This window comes from Artibeus jamaicensis, unplaced genomic scaffold (genome assembly GCF_021234435.1).
Source record: "Artibeus jamaicensis isolate MK-2021 breed Jamaican fruit bat unplaced genomic scaffold, CSHL_Jam_final contig_490, whole genome shotgun sequence".
In the NCBI taxonomy this organism is placed as follows: domain Eukaryota; kingdom Metazoa; phylum Chordata; class Mammalia; order Chiroptera; family Phyllostomidae; genus Artibeus; species Artibeus jamaicensis.
In genome coordinates this window covers 3,540,315-3,558,515 of record NW_026521861.1, presented here as the reverse complement: position 1 = coordinate 3,558,515, position 18,201 = coordinate 3,540,315, and the positions used below count along the sequence as shown (strand labels likewise).

General features: G+C 47.2%; 1 protein-coding gene across 2 annotated transcripts in view; it reads left to right on the top strand.

Moving 5' to 3' along the window:
* The window catches only part of COL17A1 (collagen type XVII alpha 1 chain), a 48,454-nt gene that overhangs the window by 3,376 nt on the left and 26,877 nt on the right, over positions 1-18,201 (top strand). The window contains exons 2-15 of one of the 2 annotated variants that reach the window (XM_053668416.1): positions 1,654-1,716; positions 3,908-3,952; positions 4,963-5,070; positions 6,023-6,154; positions 8,560-8,607; positions 9,466-9,501; positions 10,573-10,620; positions 12,044-12,187; positions 13,464-13,622; positions 14,186-14,254; positions 15,555-15,626; positions 16,373-16,441; positions 17,412-17,573; positions 17,975-18,043. In XM_053668416.1, the coding sequence (XP_053524391.1) occupies positions 1,665-1,716; positions 3,908-3,952; positions 4,963-5,070; positions 6,023-6,154; positions 8,560-8,607; positions 9,466-9,501; positions 10,573-10,620; positions 12,044-12,187; positions 13,464-13,622; positions 14,186-14,254; positions 15,555-15,626; positions 16,373-16,441; positions 17,412-17,573; positions 17,975-18,043 (1,213 nt within the window). In that variant the 5' untranslated portion in view covers positions 1,654-1,664. Of the gene's footprint in view, positions 1-1,653; positions 1,717-3,907; positions 3,953-4,962; positions 5,071-6,022; positions 6,155-8,559; positions 8,608-9,465; positions 9,502-10,572; positions 10,621-12,043; positions 12,188-13,463; positions 13,623-14,185; positions 14,255-15,554; positions 15,627-16,372; positions 16,442-17,411; positions 17,574-17,962; positions 18,044-18,201 lie in introns of both variants that reach the window. The other variant, XM_037159518.2, reaches the window with a different exon arrangement.

Below are 18,201 nucleotides of genomic sequence, written 5' to 3'. Positions count from 1 at the left end.
CGACATGGCATTAACCATGCAGGTTGTTACTGGAACACAGGCAGTCCCAGGTCACATTTAGCCTTCCGATGAGGCTAGACTCCCTTATTAAACTGTTTACGGAGCTCTCTCCTCTTGGCTCTGAAACACATACCTGCAAAAAGGCCTTCTGTGGTTTCTGAGATCCACCTAAGAGTTTTCCATGATGCCTCATTCCTTGCCTAGAGCTAGGTTTAAAAAACTTCAACAACCAGGAAGTTGGCACTTCAACCAGGCTCTGAAGCTAACTGTGCCAGCTTTGGTTAATTCTACTGGGTATTTGACCAGCTGGTCTTATGTAGTCTTGCTTTTCAAGCAGGGAAATTACTCAGGACTATATTATGACTTTCATGGGCCCTCAACACTGTTGACTTTGGGATCCCCTTTCTCCATTAAAAAAAAAAAGAAACTTTTAAAATTTGTATTTATTTTATAACTGCATTCAAAGAAGGTAAGCCAGGTTGGATTGTGTCCATTTTCCTTCTGATTTTACTTTTTTGGACACCTGAAAGTATGATGGTATTAGGCACTGAAGTCACCAGGCAAGAAAAAAGCTCGGAAGAAGAGATTTCCAACTATGGTTGTCCTGAGCAGAAGTAGCTTGCCCCAGAGTGCTAGAACCCAATTCGAACTTCATCCCAAAAATAACCTCAGAGGAAGGGAAGGTTGGGGGGTGGGGCAGTTGGAGGAAGAGGACTAAAGGGAAAATCAGATTGTAAGTCCTTCCAGAACCTGAGACAGGCGCCCACAGTCAAAAGAGCCCAGTTGGGCTGTACGGTCCTGTGCCTTTAGGCCTGAGCCCCATCCGCAGCCCCCCTGTGATGTCAGCCCTGCCTCATCCCATCCACACTCCAGGACACAACGGACAAGATCTCAATGACTTTCCTTCCCAGAAGCACAGTAAGCATGAGGGGAGGACATAGCCAACATCTATGAATAGGTGTTTCCTACATATTTCAATAGATTTTACACATATTTTCTTCATCTATTTTTTTCCATTTATGTCTGCAAAGGAGCACTCTAGGGCTGGTTAGCTCTGAAGAGAAAGTTTTGAATTGTTAAAAATATAAAGTTCCATACAAGTATGACCACTGTAATCATTTTTATCCTGATTTCAATCCTGATTTCAATCCACTAAACACCACTCTCACGTCTGGACTCTAAATAATAAAGCATAAATGGCATATATTCAAAGAGCTCCATACAGAACACTGAACATCCTGGGGTACATCAAAATAAGTTAGCTGAAAGCACCAGGTGCTTTGACAGGTAGCTATCCTTCAGCCATTTGTTGCTTTGGCAAAGAATGGAGGTTTTATGGTCAAGGTTAGGGCAGCCCCTCTTCTATGTAAACCCTTTAATGCCCAGCAGGGGGGCAGGGAGCCTGCTCACATACATCCTGAAAAATAAGATCTCAGTACAAGGAATAGAATCTAAATTGGAACTATGAGACTATTCTCCATTTTAACTAATACAAGTGGTAGGATGACTCATAAAGAACATGCACATGAAAGAATTGTGCTTTGAATTCCAGGAATCAAGTTTCAGGTTCTCAGCTTGAATAATAGGAATCTATGCTTTTGAAAAGTGAAGGCAAGGGGCATAGTTTTTTATGGTTTCTGGCTTTTTCCACAGGTGGCTATGGTATGGACGTGACCAAGAAAAACAAGCGAGAAGGCACTGAAGTCACCGAAAGAAGTAAGAACACGATATATATGTCACTATCAAAGTAATAAATATATGGAAAGAGTAAATAATTCATCCCTAATCCCACCATAACTACTGTATCATTTTTTCTGTTTTTTAACTTTTTTGCTTTTGTTTTTAAGGGTTTTTTACTTGCTTTTTAAAGGACTGTATCATTTTAAAGGTATTCCTAAAAAGGCTTTATTTCTTCCCATAGGGTGACTTTTGTTGACTTTTATTTTAATATACTCATAATCAAAATGTATTCTTTTTCTTCAAAAGTGAAAACTGCCACAATAGCATAAATAATAAAATACTTAAATTAAAAATATGAAAACTGCCACTTAAATATATAGTGTTTATAACCAGCATTTTTTTAAATTTTAATTTATTTATTTTTAGAGAGGAAGGGAAAGACAGAAATATCAATGTATGGTTGCCTTCTCGTGAGTCCCCTGCTGGGAACTGGCCTGCAGCCCAGGCATGTGCCCTGACTGGGAATCGAACCACAATTCTTTGGTTCGCAGGCCCGCACTCAATCCACTGAGCTACACCAGCCAGGGCTATAACCAGCATTTTTAATGGTTGATATAACATTCTCTTGAACAAATTTTCTATCGTGTATTTAACCATTTTCTTTTTTAGGGATATAGTGCAACAGAAAACCAAAAAATCAATAGCCCCATTATTGAAGGGACAAAGTTGGAATAACAATAGTGTCACGGTTGCAATCTACACTGAAAATTGAAAACAGACACATTTCTTTCATGGAACTGCCTAAATAACTTCAAAGACATTTAAACTATCCTCTTAGCAGCTCTAACTCTCGCTCATCCTGTGACTTTCATACGCCTCCAACAAAAAAATTCTGGCTCCACAGACTTAGAACTTTAGGTTAAATAACAGTTTCTCCTTATGTGTCAAAGAATCCCAAAAGTCCACGCACTGAGAGTTCAGTGAAAGCTCAAAGCTATTATTCGAATCAAGCTACCACTGTGATCTGAAAAGCCACTTCCCTCTGTGCATGCTGTGCTGATTCCACCGTATTCCCCAATCCCTGCTTCTGCAGCACAGCCAAGCTTGTCGGGGAAACGCGGTCTGAGGACAGAAAGGGCCAGGGGCTGCCAGTAGGACTGGCATGGGCTCAGCATTTGTGAGCAGCACAGCTTTGAGTGGCATGAAAAGATCTCTCACCATCTTCCATCTTTTCCCCTTCACCCCCAGCCCATAGCCACATGCATGCGCACACCACACACACGTATACATGGGCTTGCACACTGTGCATGATACACACACAGAAAGCTAGATAGGTGTCCTTTAGGTCCATCACCGAGGTAGGTAGTGATGAGGCATGGTGAGGGTCAGAGTACAAAATTGGCCCCACTATGGTTTGGGGACTCTATGCCCTTTCCCATGTAGCCACAGGGGAGAGGGTGACTTAGGAAGACATGATTTTTCTTCTGTTGTTTAAAAATAACACTAACAACAACTCCATTGGCTTCTGTGACCTCCATAGACTCACCATCTCTTGGAGTCTTGAGAAACTCAGTTTCGGGAGGCAAAGGGACTGTTTCTTCAAGTCTGTCTTTGATGTTCATCTATTCCCAATTGCACCAAACACCAAATGTGACTTCCCACCCCCTGTTTCTTCCTGTATCTCGTCACACTCAGAAATGGCCCTGCAGATTTTAGAATGAATTACGATGCCCTTGAAACACCCCCAGATTCATTTTAAAAAGTCAAGGTAATTATCCACTTCACAGTGAAACCAGCCAGGATGATGCCCTGGCCCCAGCTGAACTGGGTGACTGTTTGGAAGGGGCAGTGCAGAGGGAGAGTGTGACGTGAGGTACCTGAGAATGACTGGAGGTCTTGATCCTTCTTCAAAGGCAAATCCAGGCCTGGATTGGATCTATTTGTTAAAGGATTGACATTGAAGCCAAGACAACTTATTTTTAAAATCTGAGTAGCTGCCTCCTTTGGGTTCCAAAGGGACATAAACTTGTTTTCCAGGCACATTAAGCCCCACTGTTATCGCACATATTTCCATGTGCAGTGAGGCAGATCACACACCTTACCACACAGTATACATATATCTCCATCGAAGCTAATTTACTGCACCTATGGCAGATATGAGACTTTGCCAAAATACAGGGCTTTCAGTGCATTACATGAGATCTCATCTTTTCCTTGTCTTTTTCAGTTGTCACCGAAACAGTAACTACAAGACTTACATCCTTACCGCCAAGTAAGTGACAATCTCCAGAGCCTTCTTCTCAGGGAGTCGTGTGTGAAGGACACTGCATGCAACCTTTCCCAGGGGCCCCCATACTCCAGTAGAACAAACCCAAAATATCTGAAATCTCTTTTTTCTTTACAGTTAAGATGACATCAATTTATATACCGTAAAACCCACCAGTTAGATGTGTGTAATTCAATGGTTGTTAGTTTATTTGCAGAGTTGTGCAGCCTTCCCAAGAAATCGAATTTTAAAACATTTTCATCACACCCAAAAGAAACCTCATGGCCACTAGTAGTCACTCCCCATTCTCCCCTCCTCCCCAGCCCCTGAAAGCCTCAAATCTACTTTCAGTCTCTATAGATTTGCCTGATCTGGACACTAAAATGTTGAAATTCTCATGCAGCCTGAACATGGGTGGGAGTAGGGAACCACCAGGGAAGGAGGCTTCTGTTTGAGTCCACATTCCCCTCAAGAGGTCCTTATGTTTAGTGGATTCAGTAACAGAGATCTGAGCCCTGATGTAAGTCCTGCCCCTCCCAGGAAGCCCAGCACACGGTGGAGGGGGGAGGTGTGTGGAAATCCCACCCATCAGCACTTAAGGCTGGAGCATGACAGGCTGCCAGACAGAACACCAGCGGCACAGAGCTGTCACTCATTTCTCCAAAACTTCTAGGGGCTGCCAGAGCTGGGGCACTGACCAGGTCTTTGAAAACAGCAAGCCCAACCCAGGTCCCAGGCTCAAGGAGCTTTTCATTACTCACTACCTTTTTTAATATTTAAAGTTTCCTAATAAACAACCTGCTATACTTCCCCCAGAAGCTGTTCCTTTTAAATCGAGTGGAAGAGTTGCTGTAGACATTTGTAACTGAGGCAAACAAAATGGGAGCCTGGCAGCTTGCACTGTGGAAGAGAAAGGGAGCCATACCAAGGGGATCGTGGTTAAGAAGCCTGGGAAGGCTTCCTGGGGCAAGGGATGACTCCACCCATAAGTTGTCACCTCCTCTTTGTTTCTGCAGAAGGGGGGACCAGCAATGGCTATGCTAAAACAGGCTCTCTCAGTGGAGGGAGCAGCAGGCTGGAGAAGCAGAGCCTGACCCATGGCAGTAGCGGCTACTTGAACTCCAGTAAGTGCCTGCAGCTGGGAGGGTTTGGGGACGAGCAGACAGGGGGAGAGAGAGTCCAGCAAGGCGAGGGACAAAACTGTCATCCATCCACATGACCCAAAGGGCTGTGTAAATGACACAGAACCCAGGAAAGGTGAGACTTTCAAATCATCTGCATTTGATACCGACTTAAAGTGGGATCAGTTTTCACTGGTTCCCTAATATAAGTACCATAATTAATTAAGGAGGGCTTCATGAGGAGGTGCCTCCTTTCCCACTGAATCACTCGTGTTAAGCTATCTCTTTTAGAGAAGGGCATGCACATCTTAGGGTTTACAATTTCAATGAACAACAACTAAAGAAACTGAAGGATTGGCTCACTGTGTGCAGGGAATCTGATCCCACACTGCGTGAGTTTCCACTGGGCAAGCATCCAACACAGGGCCATTGTTCCACATGAAATGTTCTTTGAGGTTAGCTTGCACACTGAAATAAAACAAAACAAAGCAAGGGGAAAAAACAAGCACACACATAACCCATGAAGCCATTTAAGAAAGAGAAGAGGAAGACCCAAGACTGACCAAAGGTCAGGTTGACCAAGAGAAGTACCTGTCCTCATCTGTTGAGGAACCTTCCACACTGGATTCTGCTCTAGTCTCTCCAGCAGCTCCCATTAAAAGCCAGGTCCTTGAGAATAGTCCTATTGGAGTCCCTCCATTACTATACACGGCAGCCCAGTGCATCAAGGACCCCTGCCTCCCAGTGGTCAGCTTGGGGGAAAAGGGTGGGAACAGTAATGCCACCACCATTCCTGAGCAGCCAAGGAAATGCTCGGGTGAACCCTTTCAGGCTGACACCCTCTGGACCCTCCAGAGGACCCCTTTCATTATGAGCAGCCTGGTGTACTCAGTTAACATAAGAGATAGCAATCTGCTCAAGTGCTGTGAGGACTGATGTTTCTCTCCACTTGCAGCTGGAAGCACCCGGGGCAATACCACCACCTCCAGTTACAGGAGGGCTCATTCCCCTGCCTCCACCCTACCCAACTCACCAGGCTCAACCTTCGAAAGGAAAACTCGCATCACCCGCCATGGAACATATGAAGGTATCCATCCCACAGGCTTTGCTCCCTCACATTTCTCTCCGCTCTTCCTTTGTTTCTTTTAAGGACTCACATTACTTGGAGATTTAGATGATCTACCCACCCCTTCCTTCATTCACTCATTTAGCCACTTTCTCATGTGGTTATTTTATGTATTTGATACCACACAGAATGCCTTCATGGCCGCTTAAATGAATCAGACAGGGAGCCTGTCTTCAGGGAGCCTATAGTCTAAATAGACAAGTTAAAACAACAGATAAAAACTATAATGCAAAATATAAGGGGGTTATCATCTCTGGCTGAGTTTCCAGGGAAGAGTCTAGGGGGGGAGGTAACATCTGAGAAGGGCCTTCACAATGTATAAGATTTTGATACCCAGGTGTGGAGAGATGGGGTGCTCCAGGCTGTGGGGGTAGCAGCACAGCAAAGACAGGCAGGAGAGGTGGGACCTAAGTAGCAAGCAGCAGTGGTGCTTAGGTAAGAGGGCTTGAGGGACTCAACATCAGTGCTAGGCTAAGACGTTTGGACTTGACTCTGCATATAGTGATAAGCTGCAGTGATTTTTGACCAAAAGGGTCAGTTGGTCATATCTGAGGTCCAGGACTAGCACTCTGGACAGCCATGTGCAGGAAGAGGTTGAACATGATGACCAGTTAGACTGTGCTCCATTGTCCAGGAAGGGAGAACTTGGCGGGACAAGGATGGTGGCAGTGGGAGAGGGCTGGAGGAGTTGGAGGGAAAAGAGATTGCAGAGGGGGAGTTGACAGGTTTGATGATTGATTAAATGTTGAGAAAAAGGGGTGTCAACAGTTCAGAAATAGCAGAATTAAAATCAATGAATCACTAAAACAGTAACTAGTCCAAGTTTATTGAGTGCATACCACAAAGACAGTTTGCAGACTGGGAGCACTCAAAAAAAAAAAAAAAAACACAGAATGAGGTTCCAGGGTATATTGTTACATAGCAGCTCAGGTATTCTTCATGGTAACTGGTTATATTATTAGACTTTTCTTCAGTGATAGGGAACTGGTCAGCTCCCTGGTCATATTAACCTTGGGCAACAGTTTAAGTTTTGCTTATGATTTTCAGAGGCATAAGCCAGAAGCGACTCAAGTTATCTTGCAAAATCAGCTAAATTAAGCTTTGCTTGAGTGACTCAACTGGTTATGTCTGCTCAGGGAACTTTTAAGGCCGGTCTCCATTTGTTTTTGATTTTCACAGGAGAAAAAGGAGTTAGTGATTCTGCTGAGATTTGAAACACAGGTGATTGGGTTCACGTTGGCGCCAACCAGAGCATCAGGGAGCCTGTGTGGATGAGCTCAGTTATTTGGTCCTTAAATACAGCTGCTGGTGTGGTTTTTGGGAGGGAGAACCAAGTGGGTATTGGGACTCATAGGACCTGAGCTTGGGGAAGAAGTCGAGGCCAGATACTCCATCTGGAGTCATTAGTAGGAGGTGGAAAACTGAAGAAGCTGGCCTAGGAAGAGAGTAAAGCAGAAGAGAACAAAGCAAGATAAATTGGGGGAAGAAGGAGAAAAAAGAGCCTGAGGACACAGAGGAAGAAGAGTCTTTGAGGGGAGCCCAGGAACAGGCTGTGTCACTGAAGTCAGCACAAGAATGGGCTCAGGGTCACAAGGAGAAGGCAGGAGGCAGGTTATGGGAGCTGCTGGTGATCTGAACAGGAGGTAGTTTCAGTGTGAAACAGACTAGCCAGGCAGCAAGTGGGGCCCATAGTGACTGGAGAAGTAGGGTTAGGGATGGGTACCCCCAGTAAGGGATTTAAGACCCAGAACAGCCAGGCAGCTTTGAGGAGACCCAAATCCAGGTGAGGAGGGCCGTATCACCACAACACTTTCTGATGTTAGGTCTGCGTGGGGACTGGTACCTCCATTTTAACAGGATCCACACCTGGGATGGCCTTCACAAGATCAGAGACACCCTCGTGCAAACAGCATATTCACTCAACCAGGGCCAGTCCACCTGCACCAGCACGTGCAGCACTTACATAGGCAAACAGCTGAGGAATTAAAAAGAAAGAAACCCTGCCCCCTCCCCTCCTTTGTGCAAACCTTGCCCCCACTGAAGTAGATCAGGGACCAGACTGAAGGCCACAGCTACATCCAATAGGCAAAGAGGATTTAAACTGGAAGCCTGCTGAAGAGCACCTGTCATCCTCAGAAAGGAGGGACCCAGCACCACCCTCTCGAAAGCTGTTTGGCTTCAAGTGATCATTGGCAGAGGCAGACCTCAGAGATGTTGCAGGTTCAGTTCCAGGCCACCACAATGAAGCAATAAAGAGAGTTGTAGTCTTTTCAATGGTGGAGAATCTCAGTTTGTAGAAAATGCAACACCTGTGGAGCACTGTAAAGCAAGGTGTGCCGACACTGAGAGCTTTATCCTCTTTCCAGGGAGCTCCAGTGGCAACTCTTCTCCAGAGTATCCTCGGAAGGAATTAGGTATGTGCTTTCCTTATTTTCTGAAGAGCCAGTCAAAGGAGGCCCTGGGAAAGTGCCTGGGGTACAGGAGGAGGGAGCATCGTGAATTAAATGGATTCTTCTGAAAGAGTTTAACCTCTGCTGACTTATTTTTCTTTTGCTTTTCATCCTGAAACATTTAAGGGGACTGTCAACCACAGTAATTTGCCATCATAGCCTTTGCTCATGAGGCTTCTGAAACAGCAAGCTATTCATACAAGGCTCAGGCTTAGATAGATAAGCCCTAAGGCCAAGCAACTTTCACCATAGTGGTTTCAAAGGGGCATGTATTATGCTGAGTGAAACCCAAGTATCTTCCCTTGGCCTTAAGTTTTCTGTCCATGTTCTTAGATTCTCACTCTGCATATGGATTGATGACATGATCATTGCTTGTACAGTAGTTATAGTTTTATTTACTTACTTTCAGTGGGAAAACCATAGCAATCTCTAATAACAACAATAACAAACAAAGAAAAACTACAGGAAAGATCTGGCTGTCTTTTGATACATTTAATGAGTATGTAGTCAGCCAGTCCAAATGGATCATGCTCCCAAAGGGACTGCCTCAGCTAACTTAACACTCTAAGCATGAGCTAACTTAACATTCATTTATCTATCTCAGCACTCTAAATGCACTGGGGCCTTGCAAAGCTTTCCCTGCCTTTTAGCTATGTGGTCATCATTTATTAAGTACCCACTAGCCATAAGGAATCCTACTGGGAAAAAACATACTGTGAAAACAAACTGCTCCCCCCATCCAAATAGATCTACCCCCATGTCAAAAATATTTAGCAGGCCACCTCTTACATGTGCTCAAGATAACTTTTCTTTGTTTCTCAGCATCTTCTTCAACCAGAGGACGAAGCCAAACACGAGGTGAGCTCTATCTCTGGGTTTGATTCAGTTCCTTCAACGAGTATTTTCTGAGCATCTAATGCGTGTCCAACCTTGAGCCAGGAAATGGGAATGAGTGCAGATGAATAAATAAGGCACAGTTCTGCCCTCCAGGAGCCTACGGCCTCCTGGGAACCTTCCACTGGCTCTACCAGGATGGGAAAGGTAGATTTGAGGGCAGTCTAACAAACACGTGAGGCAGGAATGCAGACGCGTGGTAACCACCCAGGCAGTAGTTGGTTCTGCTGTGTGTGGATTGTCTGAAGACTCTGGTGCTCCATCTTGTTTCACTTCTAATCTCCTGGTTGACTCTATCAAGATGTGCTATGGTTGCCTTTATGCATCCAAACTGAGCAAAAGCTCCGCTCTTCCCAATTATTCCAGGGGACAAAGGGCTCTGTGACAGTTTTGCACTCTCCATGTCTGCTGATGGGTAGGGTTATAGGAGACAAATGTGGTCCCAGGGAAAGCTGCCCTGATGAATCTGATGAGGAGCAGGTGTCAGGCCCGTGCAAAAGGCAAAATACTTCTCAAGCCCCAGGAGTTCTCCATGACCAGCCTAGACTTCCTACGAACCTTATTGCCCCAGTGACTTTAAAGTTAGGAATGTACAAACCACCCACAGCTTTAGGCTGATAGTTGAAAGATGACAGTCTTCCGTCTGAAACTAATAACATTAAACTACCTACACTCTGCCCTTTTCATTTCTGAAGAGGCCAAAATGGCTAAGTAAACACTATAAGGTTTTAGAATTCTCTCACTACTACCTGAGAGACCCTGGAGGCAGGAAGCAGCTTAGTTCTGGCAGTTGGGAAATGAGTGATTGGAAAGGGGCTGGCCATGGATGATTGTGATGGAGCCCACCCTGTTTGGCCTGGGGTTCTTCATCAGGACGTCTCCAGGTGGCTGGAGGTGTGCAGTGGGCAGGGTAGGGTGTAGGGAGAGGACGTCTGCTTTTGAGCAGTACTCATCCTGAGTACTCAGAGCTCAGTGTCAGGCACTGTGACCCGAGTTCCTTCACTCACAGCCTTCTCCGTGTCTCCTCTTGTACAGAGAGTGAAATCCGAGTGCGACTGCAGAGTGCGTCCCCATCAACCCGATGTAAGTGGTCACTGTCTTGCTGAAAAGAAAGGATCTGGGAACCCAGGGTTCTGTGTATATGTGTTCAGTCACTCAATCAGTAAATGTTTCTAAGGGCCTTTGTGAGAGGCACCCTGGGCTGGGTGCAGGGGGTAAGGAGCTCAGTAAGTCACCATCCCTTCTAGTTCATCATTCACAGACTTAAGGGGGACAGAGTCAACAACCAACCATGACAGCTCAGGGAGTGAGGGAGCCAGGGTCCTGGGAAGCCTTCCTGGGTTGGTGTCTGAAGGGCGGATCAGTCAGGCTCCACAGGATGAGCCAGCAGAGACATAGGAGGAACCCATGTTGAGACTCTGGAGAAACGCTACATGTGGCTAAAGGAAAAGCAGCAGGAGGAGACCTAATGGGATCATTAAAATTAGGAAATGTCAGAAGTAGAGGGAGAGAGTTTTAACTCGACCTCAAATGTCAGGGATTCCCCAGTCTCGGTCTGCTGACTGTGTTAGATTTCTGTTGTTCTTGTTGAAGGTTACATGACATTTTGAAATGAGCCCAACTGTTAGGAAGGAAGCCAAGTACAAAGAGTAGGAGGAGAAAGAGCTGGGTGGGTGGCTCAGGAATCAGAGATGGGCACTTGCCCAAAGAGCTCACTCAGTGCCTGGGGTCATGGGGTCTCACCCTAGGCCCGAGGATGCTGTCTCCCTTGAGCACTTCCAGGCTTAGGGTTGCCGAGTCCAAAGGATAGGGATCTCAGGGAAAGGGTCCCAGGCAGTCCTCCAGCACTAGCTGGCTGTGAATCTTTTGGTCTCCTCTTATGCATTGCCCTTGCACCATGCTTCCCTCCTCGCCTCCCTCCTGTCCTGTTTGCCACGTGGGAGGCACAGGGAGTCTGCTCCACGATGTCACCTAGGTACAAATAATATCGGCCAGACAGCCTTGAAATTAACTCACAAAGCAGCATAATGTTTAGGAGTGGGCCACAGATTCCTTTGACACTACAGAGCATACAAGGTCAGGGACCCAACACCTGAGGTGTCCTGTGCAGGGGTTAAAATCACGATTGAACCATTTGTTTCAAGGGGCCTGGTTCTCTCACTGCCCTGGGTGTAAATTTCCCTTGATCCAGAATGACAGTGTCTTCCAGTCACAGAGTCATCCTGTGGTGTCTGATGAGGTATAATTATGAAATGTCTACCGACGTCTTTGACCTCCATGTAGAGGCACTAGATTTATGAGGCCATTAATATTACAAAGTGCCAGGTTATTAAGTGCTATAAATTGACAAAATGTAAAAGTCATAAGGCTAACCAAAAATGTCCCAGCATGTGAAGCAGATGCCACCCTCCCTCATATTCAGAATGCCATAAATGTAACTCCCACCGCACTTGGACTCTGGAAAAAATCCTGGGCCCAATGAAAACTGTGAGGAATGCTTTTACAGGGACAGAACTGGATGAAGTTAAACGTTTGCTCAAGGGGAGCCGATCGGCAAGTGTGAGCCCCACCCGGAATGCCTCCAGCACACTCCCCATCCCTAAGAAAGGCACCGTGGAGACCAAAACCGTGACAGCGAGCTCCCATTCAGGTAAGCCCCACAGCCCAGGGCTGCCATTGAGGGAAGGGAGCAAGGTGGCATATCTGTGCTGGCCCAGGAACTCAGCTGTACCCTGGCAGGCCTTTCCAGCTGTGGCAAAGCACTGCCCTTTATGCAGCATGAAAATGTGGGCTGTGCCCTTCTTACGCCCCTCTGGTCGGCCATCCCATGTGCAGCCTGGAATCGGGCTCTATATCCTACAGAGTCTCTCCCAGAGGTTCTTGACATCTCCGGGGAATGTGCTGGCCAGGCTCCCCAAGTGAAGACTGTTGGGAAAAGTTGTCGTGTTTTTGCTCATTCATTAAGTGAATGTTTGTTATGAGCCTCTTCCATGCCAAGCACCAGGCACTGAGGAAAGGCAATGAACAAGGTAGACACAGCCACTGCCCTCGTGGAGGTGAGGGCCTCTAGAGGGAGTCAGACAACCAAGAGATCGCAGTGAGGTCAGATGAGTGTTCAACGTTCATCTGTCCGTGCCTACCAGGTATAAGGTAGTCTCTGTGGGAGGCACAAAGAGGAATAAGAAGGTTCTTGGGGGGAGGTGAGGAAAGAAGCTTTCCTGTCATTTGCTACTACAAACAGACCCTGAGATTATGATCTTCCTTTTTTTTAATACAAAACCATAACCTCAGAGCACGTTATGACCTGTGTGGCCAGCTCCATCTCGTATGAGGAGTAGGCAGAATTGGCCTCAGGTTTGAAGAAGCACCAAAACCTTCTCTTGGGGACAGAATGCCCCTTGGGTCTCATTGGCAAGGAGAGTTGAAGCAGAGATGGCTGCCATCCGTGTGGTGTGGCCCCGGAAGTGATGTCTCCCTACCGGTGCCGGCTGTGTGCCTAGAATTTTACTGTTGGCATTCGCTGTGGAGCCTCATTGGCTGCGGGGTCTCATTCGCTGCACCCCTGTATCTCTGAAGATGGAGACAGAAACAAATAGAGAGTGAGAGCACTGGTAGGGACAGCACACCAGGAGGTGGGGAGGGGGACTTAGAAGGAGAAATGGGTGACCCCATAGCAAAAGTACCTACTTTAGATTTCATCAAGAGCTAACAAGAACTTCTAAACCAAGAGATCAAGTTTGTACCAGCTCTGAGGTTCCAGACAGAAGTGGGGTGGCGAAGGACCCTGGTTTGGCCAGAACGTTGCCTCGATGTGGGATTTTCAGGGCTAAACCAGGAAAGTCCCAGCAAACCTAGCCAGCTGGGCCGCCCTAGCACACAGTGCTGCTTTGTCTCTCACTGGGGTGTGTGTGTCTGTATGTTTCCAGTGTCTGGCACCTACGACACAGCCATCCTGGATGCCAACCTCCCCTCCCACATGTGGTCCTCCACCTTACCGGCGGGGTCCTCCATGGGGACCTATCACAACAACATGGCAGCCCACAGCTCGTCCCTCCTCAACACCAACGCCTATTCCACAGGGTCAGGTATGTGACGTACAGAGTGCACCCACTCCCACCTCTGAGCCCACCACTCTCTCACCCGAGTGACCTGCTGGCACATGCTATCCCCACAGCTTCCTAGGAAGGCTTTCTGTGGCCAAACATCCAAAGGTGTTTCCACTGGAACTTCAGTTCAGTTCAATCTCTAAGGTGTTTCTTTTGGTGGGTCCCCATAGAAGTGCATCAGGAAAAAAAGAATGGGAAAGAACATGACAATAGATGCAAGGAACCTACTTTCACTTGATGTGGATGAGCTGTGATCTTGAGCAAGTTATTTAACTTCTCTGGATTTCAAGTTTCTTTTCTGTAAAATGGTAACTAACAAGTAAGGCTTTGGCCAGAGCCAGTGTCCACACCAGACCCGACCAACCTATGACCAACCCTTGGCTACAATCTAAGGCACCACAGAGAGAACCTAAGATTTTCCCAACAACAAATTTAACAAAATACGAAAATGCAACCCTGGCATTTCTTCTGGAGCTCCTGTGGCACCCCCCCCCCATCCTGGACTGGACGTCCCTCTCACCAGCCTTCCTCTTCCCCTGCAGTATTCGGAGTTCCCAACAACATGGCGTCCTGCTCCCCGACTCTGCACCCTGGAATCAGCACTGGCTCAGGTCAGAGCTCGCCCACTTCAGCCACCTTTTCCCAGTGGTTTGCTCTAAAAAAATATCAAAATAGGGGTGTTCCTTCCTGGTGAGAAAAATCTAATGGTTTCTAGAGAAGACGTCCTTTCTGCCCAGAGCACGAGGACGTTCCTGCTTACACTGTATGCCAGGTAGTTGCCCGGGGGCTGCGGTAGAAGGCACAGAGCCCGACCCCTCCATCAGAGACCCAGCTCAGTCCCCAAAGGAGAAGCCTAAGGGCGGGAGGGGAAGGGGGCAGGGGGGCCAGAGATCTCACTTATATATTTTCTCTGTGAGGCTTGGCTTAGGACATTCCAGGTAAAGAGCATTGTTAAGTCAGAAGGTTCTTACTTCAGATCTTTTTATAAATACAGTAGTTCACTGAAAGCTCAAATTTATTCACTCTATTTCCACATACATTGCAACTGCCTGGATGTAAGTTACCAGCCACATCTTTTTTTTTTTTTTTTGAAGGAATGTGCCTTCTCCCTGCGATATCATGACTAGTAAATATAGTGATGTGAGCCTCCTTATTTACTTGGCTGGCATATTTCCAAGTGCAAATTAAGCGTTCTGATTTTCAGTACCTCTAATTGACTAGCATCCCACCAAACCCAGAAGACATCTGGTTTATCTTCATTTCCTCTGCCTCTGCTTCTGCTTTGCAGAGTCCTGACTGAGGATATTGGATCGTGATCTTGTACCCTAAACACTAGATGGGGTAGAATAAGAGAAGCCACTAGCCGGGGAGGAGTGAGCTTCTGCACGTTGTTAAAAACAGCCAGTCTCTGGAATCAGAATGGGGCTGAGGACAGCGTGATGCATTTGAGTTAGAAGGAAGAGTTTGAGGGAAAACAAGGGCTCCGTCAAGTTTATGCCTCTTGGCCCATTGGCATCTGTATCCCATGCCCACAGTTCCCACGCTGCACACCAAGGCACCCTAGGGTGCCAGAGGGAATGGGGAACTCTGTGCCATTTTTAAATTTCAAGGGTATTTTTAAATCAGTGAAATCAGTCAGACCCTATGCAAACTACCACTGCAAGTTGTATGGACATAAAACTATTCAAAAAATGGAACTGTACATAACTTTTGGCCTGGGGTGGGGAGGTGGGGAATAAAAATAATTGCTGTGTCACCCAGAACATGAGGACTGAGAAAGTTTGGGAATCTGTCCTATGTAAAGGCATGTATCGTGAAAGTGGTGTTGGGACTGGTGGGGGCAGGGGGTTCCTTAAGCTTAGGACCCTCCTCTCTGCACCTGCACTCAGCTGTCTTCAATTCCTCTCGCAGTGTTTGGCATGCAGAACAATCTGGCCCCCAGCTCTGCCACCCTGTCCCATGGCGCGGCTACCACCTCCGCAGGTCAGTAGCTGAGGTTTGGAGCTTAGGGCTGGGAAGTAACACCTCTGTGCAGCTATAACTCACAATATTCCTTTTCAACAACTGAATCCAAGGGACAAAGATGTTCCTAAAAATCAATCGACCTTTCCTGCCAAAGAAACAGCCCCACCCCCACCCTAGAGATGCTAACCTCTATCATTCACTGGCTCAGATGTGTGAAACCACAGGGGAGCATTGCTGTGGGTGTCACCTGTGTGTCCCCATGACTCACTGCAAATCAGCCATCTGGCTGACTGCATGGTTTACTGCCTGTGCACACGTCGGGGAGGTGGACAGAAGAGGCGTGTCAGCCCTGGCCCTCCACTTCCTTACCATTTAGTTGGAGTGGAAAGTACAGTAAACGTGCAATGGTTGGGGGATTCTGTAAGACGACATGAATGACATTGTGCAGAGTAGGTGTGAGGGTTGTAGGGCTCAGAAGGGAAGGTGATGTGGGAGGGTCTAGGAAGAGTTCATGGAAACGATGACCTTGACACCTGCCCTAGAAGGATGAGAATTATACCGCAGAAAGTTCCATTGCTGCCCCCATAGCTCAAGAGAGTGGACGTCGTTATTCATTGTTCTTCATTTCATTATTCATTCATTATTATTGTCTTCCTCTCACGTGGGGAGGCTGTCTGTCTGCCAGGACCAGTCAGGCTGCTTCAAAGTTATATGGAGCTGCCCTCCCACCCTGGTCCCACTTACTCAGTGGTTCTCTCTTGCAGCGTATGGTATGAAGAAAAACATCCCCCAGGGCCCTGCCACGGTGAGCACTGGTGTGTCCACCTCTGCCGGTGAGTGCTGTCCCCAGCTGCCAAGGAGAATTGCCGTGTGGTGACAAGTCAGGCAGGAGGGGGGGTATAACCCATTGTATTCTAAGGCCCGAAAATGGGCCTCTCTGTTATTTCCAGAATTGAGCAGAGATGAGCATCTCCCTAACTTTACCTTGACCTTTCTGTCCAAGGGGTGCACGAAGCTCCACACACCTGCCTAGAGTCAGACATTTACACCCCAGCTTCCACCTTCGTCTGGAAGCCCCTGTCCTGTTCCTGTTACATGTCACCCACTGCAAGGAACCGGTCAAAGCTGCCATACCCTTCCTGCTTTCTATAGAATCTTTAGCAACTTGGGCTCACAGCACAGGGTTGGCTATTCCCTCCGTTGCTCTGCTGACGCCAGCGTGTTTCCCTCCAAACACTGTTCTAAGTGCATGGACCACAGACATAAGCAGAGCAGGCCAGGTTCCTGCCCTCCCCAGGCTGACAGTTGCCATGGAGGCAGATAAACATGTAGACAAAGGACACAAAAGCAATTTGAAGGAAAGAATATGTGAGGTGGTAGAAAAGGTGATGTGTGTATATTAGATGGGGTAGTGAAGAAAAAAAAACAGGATGCTAACATGAGACCTGAAGGATAGACACAAACCCACCAAGTTTAAGAAGGGTCTGTCTGAGAAAGGGACATTTGTCCATTCACTAAAGATCCTATAACATCCAGGTGAAAGACAGCCACAAGCCAGCTACCCAGTACTTCTCACATGAACCCAACCTCATCACTAGGCTCAGCCAAGCAGGGGAGGTTGTCTTTGGTCCCCAAAATGCTTCTTAGCAGCCACTGTCAGAGAGACCAAGACCCTTGGACACACACCCTAATCTCTCTTTTCCTCCTCCCTCTTCTCTTCCTGCTCCTTCCTCTTCTGGTCATTTCTTCCCTCGGCCTTCTCCTGGCACCTTTTCCTTCCTCCTCACCCACTCCCCTCTCTAGCCTGTACCACAAGTGTCCAGAATGATGACCTTTTGCACAAGGACTGTAAATTCCTGATCCTCGAGAAAGAAAACGTGCCTGCCAAGAAGGAGGTGGAGCTGCTGATCATGAACAAGGACAGTGGAAAGGTCTTCACTGCCTCCCCTGCCAGCATCGCTGCAAGTATGTGGGAGCCCTAGTGACTCGGGTTTCAGAAGCCTGGCAGGCAGTGCAGAAGACCAAATGTCCAAGCAAGGTGGTCTGAGATGCTTTGATAGTGAAAGCACAGTCATTCATTTAAACTTTTAAAAAAAGGTCTGCCTTAATAGGTTGTTCCCAGGGTCCACCTTGAATGCAGACAGGCCAGGAAAGTTCTGGAAAAGAGCTCTCAGAGGGGTCTTTGGGCAACAACAAGACTCCCACTCACAAACACAGAAGGGGGAATTAACCCCAGGAAAGCTGGATCCTCTTCCTACCAGGCTAACTGCTACTTCCCCAAAGGGGATGGGATGTGGAATGTGGCTGGAGAGTGGGGAGAGAATATCCTGGATTGTCATGGGTTGTGCACACAGCTTCCTTTTCAGAGGACACCCTGAAAAAGGAAAAGCAAGCTGCCTACACCGTTGACACCAACCTGATCTCAGAAACTAATGGTAAGATCAAATCTGATCGCTGTCCACCCTGCCTTCAGCTGATCCACATTTCATTTATTCATCTGTCTCCTGAGACCTCACTCCCCAGAGTGGGATTCCTGGACCAGCAGCCATGGCAACACCTGGGAGCGTGTTACAGATGCAGACTCCTAGGCCTT